Source organism: Hakea prostrata, chromosome 2 (assembly GCF_041222555.1).
Source record: "Hakea prostrata isolate BN-2017 chromosome 2, UWA_Hpros_2, whole genome shotgun sequence".
Classification (NCBI taxonomy): Eukaryota; Viridiplantae; Streptophyta; class Magnoliopsida; order Proteales; family Proteaceae; genus Hakea; species Hakea prostrata.
In genome coordinates, this window is record NC_142601.1 from 67,360,546 (window position 1) to 67,370,290 (window position 9,745).

Genomic DNA, 9,745 nt, shown 5'->3' on the forward strand with positions numbered 1-9,745 from the left:
TATTTATTTATTTATTTGATTTCATTTGAAATGCTTTATTTTTAGTTTTGGGGGCTATGTAGTTCATAGGTTTTATTTTTCTGCTTTTCTAATTATTCTTTGCTTTGACTTTGTGGTTGACGGTAGTTCGTGCAAAGTACACGTGGCGTGTAGGTAGTGATAGGAATAGCATCTGAGTACCTAAATTATGAAGGATCTTCTTCTGAGAGAACTGGGAATGCTGTGTACACCACATGTTGGGTATAAGTGAGGACGATTGCTCGTTGCCACTACTTTTTATCAGCCAAAAGGTGACCCAAAGGGTTTTGTCTTTTCTTCTGGTGGATGGAAAATGGTCCTTTCTCTCCTCATTGTAAAAATGGGATTCCCATTTTCGTGGAAAGAGAGAGAACCACCCAGTGGCCAGTGCCGTGAGAAAAATATCCCCATGAACCATAAGCGTACGAGTTATGACATTGAAAACCCTATTTAACTTAAAAGACCGTTTATTTATTTGATCAGGTCACATCGGAGTCTTCTTTCCTCTTGGGTGTTCAATCTTCCAATTTCTTTACCCAATTTCCTTTTTTTCTACTGGGCTCTTGGGCTCTTCGACAAGTAGATTTGAAGGATTTTTGTTTGTCTCCGAAAGATTAAGTCTAAGTGATTGGCTTAGTTCTTGATTCATAGATAGTATTCATGGAACTCATGGCTTGGTATGTCAAATTATCCTTTTGAATGGAATCAAAAGAAAAGGCTCGACTTAATTACGTAGCACTCTGCTACTAATTGTCGAGATCAAAATTTTGATCTTCACCAACCATTTCTCAAAACTACTGATACTACGCAATTACGCACCCAGACAATTTCCCAAAAGAAAGCAATAATTGTTCTCCTCAAGAGTACACTTTTACTTAGGAAATTTTTTAACCTTCGTTGCAATAAGACAAACTCTCCGCTGGTTTTTCTTTCAGCACTCAATTAGAGTGGTTTTTTTTTTTTTTCCCTTGTATGGATTATGGATGTGACTTTTTTATTTGTCTTTTTATGGTCATGTTGATTTTATGGCCTCCTTGAGTGGTTAATGAATGTCTCCCCTATCATACCAGAGGTGGTAGTCTTAGGTTGGCTCTTCAAGTGGCTAATGTTTCATGGGATTTTTTCCTTCCTTGACCCGCTTTCTAACACTAATTACTAAAGTTGATTTTTCTGGTAAGTTAACCAATTTATTCAAGAAAGCTGAGTCAAGGAAACAGAGCTACAAAAAACGAAAAATTTTACAACCAATGAATAGATATGAGTCATGCTTACTATCAACTTGATCCTCCTTGCCAGCTATAAAGTTGATCTCCCTAAAAATATATAGTTGAAATTTGAAATGGCATTCTTCATAATTGCTAGCCGATTTTAGCTCCAATCATCATGAGTTTTTTGTATTAGACCACGAGTTCATGTGTTTTGGTTGGTGCAATTGAAAATTTATACTAACTGGGGACATCAGTTAGGAGGGAATGCCCTCCAGGATTGGAACCTCCTTCCAAACATTTGGGAGTTTCGACCTGTTACTTACCAACCAACAAGAAAAAGTGTTTTCAACTTGTTCCTACAAAAATACAGTCCGGCTAGCTCTCCATATACTAGTGAAGCCAAAACCAATAACAGTTTCCCTACCTCTATGCGAGGCATGATGACTTACACAACACATCTTCTAATTTATATAGCCATCAATCAAGGATAACCCGGGATCTCCCCCGGCATTGGAGCCAACTCGTTTCTTCCAAACCTTTCTTCATTGTAAAATGAGGCTCTGACCACCCTGCCTCCGAAGAACCGACCATCAAGATCAACAAGTGCTTTAGTCGTCTCCTCTGCTCTCTCAAATTGCACGAACATCCTGACTGCCTCCTCCACTGGGAAATCAGGCTCTGTGATCTCAAATATGAGGCACTTGGTAACTGTTCCATACTTTGCACATTCTGATGCTACCTCGTCTTCTAGTTCATCATCTACCTCTCCAGGTCCCACCTTTAAATAAAACACAGAGGAAAGTCAGCCACTTCCATCTAGAATTATTGACAGTAAAATGCATATAACAATTTGAATTGCAGTCAGAGAGAAAACAAAAGGAAACACGCACGTTTGGTGCTAAATACAGCATCTCATAATACAACATGATATGTAGTAAACATCCCAGATGGCAAACTAGTGAAGAGCCCCATCAGAGTAGCAGGCAACCATTGGATCAACAACAAACAGACAACAAGGGATCAGCACCTACAGGGTGTCCATGTCAGCAACTCCAATTGTAAAAGGAATGTGAAATCTGCTGAAAACTGGAGTTCGAAGGAAACTGCCAATCATCGAAGGATTGTGAAGTTTTTTCCTATGCTCAGAGAAACTATCATCAATCCACAGTTGGCAAGTAACTTAATTTAGATGGTGTAGGCTACCAACAGAACAATAAACCCAACTGAAAACCCATCATAATTTGGAAACTACAAAATTAATCACCAGCCGTACACACCCAGTTAATAATAACATGAGAGTTCACCCTCAATTCCTAAAACCGCGGTACTGTGCCAAAAGTTTTCAACCTGGCTGAGATACTACTTCCTAGAGACAAGGAAAAGGATAATAGTTGGACTCATTCAATTGCAGACTCACCAGCAGAAAAATGATAATAAATTTATGTTGGAGGAGGCACCAATGTTTCAAATGTTTTTGAAGGGGAACCAGCAGCAAGATGCATGACATTGTTCCTTGGCTCTAAGTGTTTCCGCAGAAAATGGGTGAAAAATGAAAATTTTACTGTGGATCAAAATCTGAAATATTTGTGTTGACATTCACTAAATTTTCACTGGATAAATACAAGATACATCATGTCTTCTGGAAAAGAACTGATAGATTTACTATTACCCTCACAAAATGTCATGAGAACATGCTTCCCACCCCAAAAAAAAAGAGCACATCCTCAACACTTTCTGGTATAGACCCCAAATAGGATGACGTCCAGTATCCAGGATCTAATATGGAACCAGCAGAAAATTAGGGTTTCTAAACCGTACAGCTAGGGTTTCCCTAGGGTTTAAAGGGATGGTAGGTTGAGAGGGTAGATAAACAAGGTTCGGCTCAAAGGATAATGAGTTGGGATGCCGGAAACTTAAATCCGATTCTGGTTATTTCAGTTTCAGATTCAAATTCCTAAAGTTAGGGTTTTGGGAAATATAGGGTTTTTGGGGAATGATCAGGGCTGCTTCTAGGAATTGAGTGTGAGGAAAGTGGAGGGGTGATGATTCGAAAGGGGGTGGGATTTGGGGAAGAAGAGGGAATGCCACAGGCTAGCAGATGGGAACAAAACTAGGGTCGCGAAGGGATTGGAGGTGGGGTAGGGGTAGGGGGGAGTACTTACCTCCGTTGGGAGGTTGAGAATGGAGAATTTCAGAAGGAAAACACCAAAACCTAGCGGCCACAGGACCTTCCTGCGCTGAAGGATGCCAGAAACACTGTGTGAACCTTCAGTCCTCTGTTGTACCTCCTCTGCAACAATTTTTTTTCACGAAAACTGATTTGGTTACAAGCATAGGCCATGTGTTTATAGCCATTATTAGACAACTCCTACTAGTATTCAACTTTGAAGTAAAAACAGAAAAGGACTTCTCTTTTCAATAGGACTCCTATTCCAGCTAGCATTCATACTTATCTCAACCTCGACAGACTAAAAAAACAAAATAAAAGTAGGACTAGACTCCTAATACAATTCTGAATTTAACTGGGCCTAACTGCGCTTGACTAGGACAGCCCCAAATTACCAACTTTCCCTTCATGCTGGACTGAAATTTTCTATGTGGCAGGGCCGCTCTGTGCTTGGCTGCAACTCTAGGCCTTCCTAGGGTCTTTCTGGGGTGGCCACCGGGTCCTAGATCACTTTATCTCAATCCCTTATATTCTCTCTCCCCCTTACCGTTGCCCCAACCCCTGCAACTGTCTACAACTCCTTACCCCCTCTAATCACGAAAGGATCTTCTCCCGTTGCCCTTAAACTTCCGTGTAACTGGTCTTCAAGTCCTCAATGTATCTCAGAACCTTATCAAGTGGCATCTCTGCTGATTTAATGGCCAGCCTACATCCACTGACCTTCGGAAAACTTCTCCAGCTCCAACATCTGATGCATTATCATTTAAGTAATTGCACCAGCTTGAAAGGCTTAAAAGACCCAAATCCAGGTAGAATGGGTCCAACCCCAAACTCTGCCTGGGCAGAAGCCTTCAGCACCGGGTTCACCCTTTTTATTAATTTAGTAGTCATCTATCTTAAGTCCTTGATTTGTTTTTAGGTTGAATGTGTAGGAATTAAAATTTGAATCTCAAGCTGTTAAATTTAGTTTCAAAATTAGGATTGGAGTCTTTACTGTTTTCTTCTTTATCTATGTATAGACCCAACAATGCAAAGCATGATTTGAATAGAAGTTTACCGTAATTAATATGCATGGTGTGCATGTGCAAGTCCCCCTTCCCCCTACAAGCCTGTGATTCTTCTCAGATTCTCTCTTCCCTACCCAGCCCCCACCAAAATCTGTGCGTTTACTAATATCTATTGGAGGGAACTCTATTCTCAGCACTTGCCAACTGTTCTACTCTCAGGCATTTGACTGCTAAGGGCAATGCGCTTCAAGATCTGATCTCAGCCACCATTCAGGCTCTTCCAAGATTCCCAAGGGTTTGTCTCTCACACAATAACCTCTCTGGTGCAGTTCCCTTTTCCAAGTCTTATTCACAATTTACAGTGTCTTACAGATATTAGATATTTAGTTGATTCAGACACATAGCCCTCAGTTAACAAATGCCAGTCACGTTTGATTTTCCAGGAAACTCATCCTCAGGCACATTCCAGAATCTCTACAGCAAGTGACCATTGAGCTTTAGGCCACCTAATCAGCAAATAAATTGCTCTAGAAGACAACACACTATCAAGGAATTTTGACGAAGGTTTCAACAGCTTATTGAGTTAGAGATTTGTGAATCTGGCACCCAATGCCTTCTCTGAAGATATTCCATCAACCTGTGGTTTATCAGCCGTTCTCTCGCTGTCCAATAACCACCTAAACGGATCAATTCAATAGGATCTTGGCAATTATACTGATCTTGATGCCCTTCAGGCTTCAGCTCCACTCAAATAGTTTGATTAAGCAGACTCCAGCCTATATCTTCCGTATCTCGAATTTGAAGCTGCTCTACTTGTGTTATGATAGTTTGATGAACTAAATACAAGTGGTTTTGATGGTCCTTATTGATGGTCCTTATATTGGATCACTTGGCAAAGTATAAGAACCTATTGGAATATATCCAAGTGATAATGGATCGCCATGAGGAGAGCCATTGACAGGATTGGCAGTCGACCACATGGACAACCGGTTGTGTATTGGAGAATGACCAGTTTGGAACACATTGTTCAACTAGGACAAGATCCACTGATTTCTGAGAGTACCTTTATGCTAATGTATGATGATGCAGCTGATCAGACCATCAACTGGAGGAAGCCAAAGAGGTGTTCTTCACACGTCTACTTGGCAGCGCTAATTATGAAGAGGCAATATCACAGCCCACAAGGCAGCAGTCAACCAGAGTTCAAAAATCTGGGTCGTTTAAAAATAAAACAGCTAGACTCTTGACTGTTCAAATGTGCTTATAGATAGGACTAATGCCTAAGTTTTGAGGCTAATGATCTTCAAAGAACTAATGACAACTCTGTCAAGCCATCATAAATCTATCTCATATCAAGCAATTTATCAACCACCCATCGGACGGGACAAAGTATCCTTCATACCGTATATATCCTTAATTCCTCATATCTCCCAATTCCCATCAAACAAACCAAACCCATCCAGAGAACTAGAGCACATATATTAGGAACAAGTTAAACAACAACCACCCATGTACCCTAACCCCAAATTTTAAGGAACTCTTTCTTGGTCCCATATGAGTTAGTTCTACTAAAAAAAGATCTTTGATAAAGTAGCCATCATTGAATTGGGGCTGCATCAATTTTGGAACTATTCATGGAAAAACTATGTTGTATCTATCTCTCTCCTTTCATCTCATCTCTTTCCCAGCCCACCAAATTCATCACATTAAAAAGTACATATTCCATCATTTCCTTCCCTTTCCTTTTCTTGTCAACCCAACCTACAACATGTGGACCCACCCTCACAGGTTTCCAAGCCCCTTTCTATCTGTTACATAAAACAAAGCCCTGCCATATAAAGGAGAGTGCCTGTTTATCGATTTATACTACCATGTAAATTGGAGTGAGTACTTATAATCCTCTGCAAGAAAAGCAAGTAAGGTGAAGATCCCTCCTTTAAGTGGCTTGTGATATCAGACTATCAGAGTGATCTGAATGTGGACATTTCTCCTACCCAACAAGGAGAGTGACAGCGGGATTCAAAGCCATTGCAGTCTTCAGGAGGGAACATAGGACGGTCTTTAGCTGGCCTGAATCATTATAAATGGGCACTTTTCCCTTCTCCATTTCTTTTCAATCCTTTATTTGACTGTGTTTGCTAATGATTGCTTGACATTGGGAGAAAGGTTTTGTGAAGATAGTGTGAGGGAAATTTAGATCAGTAAGATTCCAAATGAGCCAAATTCACACCCTCCCTTCTTGGGTTGGATACAAAGTCTCACAATGTATTGAACATCCTTCTCACCACACAATTTACCATAAGAGTGACTGCAGGTGCATTTGCGAAGATGGTGCAAGGAAAATTTGGATCAGTAAGATTCCAAATGAACCAATTCACACCCTCCCTTCTTGGGTTGCATACAAAGTCTCACAAGGTACTGAACATCCTTCTCACAACACAATTTACAACAAAGGTGACTCCAGGTGCATCACTTCTTCTGTTGCAAAGAATGTCAAGAAGTAAATAATGCAATAGGAGCACTTACCTTACTGTTGGTTTATCAGTTCAATCAAATAATGCAATAGATGCACTTCACTTACTGTTGGTTTATCAGTTCAATTAGATAATGCCATAGATGCTAGATGCACTTCCCTTACTGTTGGCTTATCAGTTTAAGATTCTATAAGAATGGGAAGGAGTCTCGTGCTCTAATTGATAACTCATTGAGAGGGTGTATAGCTTCTGATTTACGCCCTGAGGAATGAGGATGACTCAAAGTGGAATTGCATAGCACTAGCATCTTTTGCATTTCCTTTTTCCACCCTAACAAACAGCATTTAATTTGGCATCTATATCTTCAGAGCAAAATTTTCTGCATCACTTCCAAATTGCTTTTACTTGCTATTAACTCCTATTTTCTCGAACTTACATTCTCTGCAGTTCCAAATCTGCACATTCCATGTTGAGTTGGATATTTTCTTTAATTCACTTCAACGTAATAAGTACATTTAAAAAGCAAATGCAAACTAAAATTTGACTTCTGTAATCAGAGTACTGTCTATCATGATCACTAGCAAGTCCCAATGTTCTCTTCAGTATATAGATTTACAGCCAAGTGCATTAGATACTCAATAAAAACGTCGAAAATAAAATATGGAAGGGCAGTTGAGAGAACATTTGAACAGGGTAAATGACAAGAAAGCCCTAAATTGAACTTTCTTGGGTTTGAATCTTTACTTGACTCCTTCCATGTATTCAGCCAAGCAAACATGAACAGGCATTATAAAGGGGTATCTGCAGCAAGAACACCTCATACCAATTCATGTGTCACTACACAAAGCTACAGCCTGAGAAATAACCACCACTGGTGAACTGGGCGTCTTGAGAGTTGAGACATATATATAACATATCTTACTACATGAAAAATCTACAAACTAAAAGGACTTAAACATAAAGCTAGCCACAAGCATCTACCACAAAATATATATGTATGTATGTGTATGTGTGTATTACATTATGCTTACCATGTTCCGGAGCAGCAGAACACGAGTTGGTGTACCGTTGAAGTTCACACTCTTCACTTTCTTCTCTGATTTAGATTCACTTGCATTGACTATCACCCCAGCCCGTCTATCTGTCTTTTTGGCCATCAAAGGAGTAGTAATCCCCTGTTCCTGCTTCCCCAGTCCCTGCCCTTCCTTCCAGCCCATCTTAGCCATCATTCTTTGTGCTGCAGTCATCTGCCCACCAGCACCAACTCCTAGCCCCGCTCCCGACTTCCCAATGCTAAAACCATCTACGTTTGGTGGAGGAGAGGGGGATCTTGGGGCATGGCCACTCAATGCTGCCCGCCGTTTCCATGCTTCTTCTCCAGAAATATTCAACGATGAAGCTCTTGAGTCATTGTAATCCGTATCCCTATCTCTTTCTAATGCTTCTCGTTCTCTCTGTTCTCGCTCCCGTTCTCTCTCTTCCTCTTCTTTCCGCCTTCTTTCGAGCTCCCTCTTCATCTCAGCCTCGACGGCACGCCTCTTCTTCTCCCTTCTGTATTCCTCATAATCATTTGGCCTTGCAGGATCGTATTCTTCAACGACTGTGGATGTAACTCCAACAAGGGCAGGTTGAAACGACGAGCTTTTGACCCCATCAGCAGACGAAACCGTCAAATTGGTAGAGGAATACACGTTTCTTGTATTAGATGGATTTGCTGCTTTAGGTTTGTTCTGTGAATTCTGGTTTTTCAGGACAGAATGAGGAGGAGTGAATATCGACGGCTTGCGCAGTGTCGGCGGTGCCATTTTATTGCTGCTTGACCATACAGCGGAGTTGCTGTTTTTCTCCTCATCCGCCGAGGGTGCCGACGAAGGAGGAGGAAGGTCCCCATACAGCCCACCAAGCATTTTCTTCTCTTTCAAGTTTCAAAGTATGTAAAATTCAAATTTTTCTCCTGAACCCATGCATAGATATCAAAGTCCACACTATAAGTGCCACAGAACACATTGAAACAGACCACGAAAAGAAGAATCTTTCAGACAATGGGAACCAAAACAAAACTCAGAAAATAAATATATATACATGGGGAAAATAATAAAGAAATATAAATCTATATAGCTTGCAGATGCGAAATCATTAGAGTTAAATTCAGATATCCTTCCGATCAGCGACTTACAAAGTTGAACTATTTCTGAGGTTAGGTTTTAGAGCAAAACCACCGACGGGGGAGAAAGCATCTGAAGCAAAACTGATCTGATCATCTCGAATCTGAGAATTTTGATCGATATGCATATACCAAAGTTACACCAATTACCAATTTACATAGCATTTGAGAATTGACAAAGGAAGCTCGAAAAAAAGGGTACCAAATGTCTCCATCGAAAGCTCGAAGCGACGAGCGAAACACCGAAACTGGATTGATGCCGTTGCCCGTTGGGTAATTTGGGTTCTTATGAATGATTTTCGTAGTTCTACGGTTCTACCCAAAAAAGTGTACGCTTTTCCGTATGGATTTATGTATTACATACACGATAGGGTTTGATACTAATAGAGTAATAGACTAATAGCTCACGTTATATCAAATACCCAAATTATCCCTTGGTAGCTCTTTTGTTTTTCGTTCTTCTTCTTTTCTTTTTTTTCCTTTTTTTCTTTTTTTTTCCCCTTCCCATTTTCTTTTGCCTTTTTTTTTTTTCCATTTTCTTTTGCCCCCCCTTTTTTTTTTTTTTTGGCTATCATTACTTTATATGAATATTGATATGCAATTTCATTTGTTTTATTTTTATTGAGAATCATCTTATATTCTCATATCTTGAGAGAAAATGTCATCATGTTGACATAATGTTGATTTTTGTGCGGACTCATTTCTCA

The 9,745-nt window shown here is 40.1% G+C and overlaps 1 protein-coding gene across 3 annotated transcripts; it reads right to left on the reverse strand.

The window, feature by feature from the left end:
- Positions 1–1,295: 1,295 nt before the first annotated feature.
- Positions 1,296–9,321, reverse strand: DRT111 (D111/G-patch domain-containing protein). Of its 3 annotated transcripts, XM_089146099.1 has the most exons (4): positions 9,241–9,319; positions 9,051–9,142; positions 7,906–8,859; positions 1,297–2,004 (listed from the first exon to the last, which is right to left on the reverse strand). In XM_089146099.1, the coding sequence occupies exons 3-4, from the start codon at positions 8,779–8,781 to the stop codon at positions 1,708–1,710; spliced, it is 1,173 nt and encodes a 390-aa protein (XP_089002225.1). In that variant the 5' UTR covers positions 8,782–8,859; positions 9,051–9,142; positions 9,241–9,319; the 3' UTR covers positions 1,297–1,707. The 3 variants fall into 3 exon arrangements, with proteins under 3 accessions (XP_089002226.1, XP_089002225.1, XP_089002224.1); XM_089146100.1 differs by having other exon boundaries at positions 1,296–2,004; positions 7,906–8,828; positions 9,051–9,321; XM_089146098.1 differs by having other exon boundaries at positions 9,051–9,320.
- Between the last annotated feature and the right edge of the window lie 424 nt (positions 9,322–9,745).

What these genes read in the sequence shown, in the direction of transcription:
- DRT111 (XM_089146100.1), bottom strand. Translation starts at nt 8,781, where the DNA reads ATGCTTGGTGGGCTGTATGGGGACCTTCCTCCTCCTTCGTCGGCACCC. An exon ending in TTCTGCTGCTCCGGAACATG is followed by an intron (nt 2,005 to 7,905) that starts GTAAGCATAATG and finishes TTTTATTTAAAG; the next exon opens with GTGGGACCTGGAGAGGTAGA.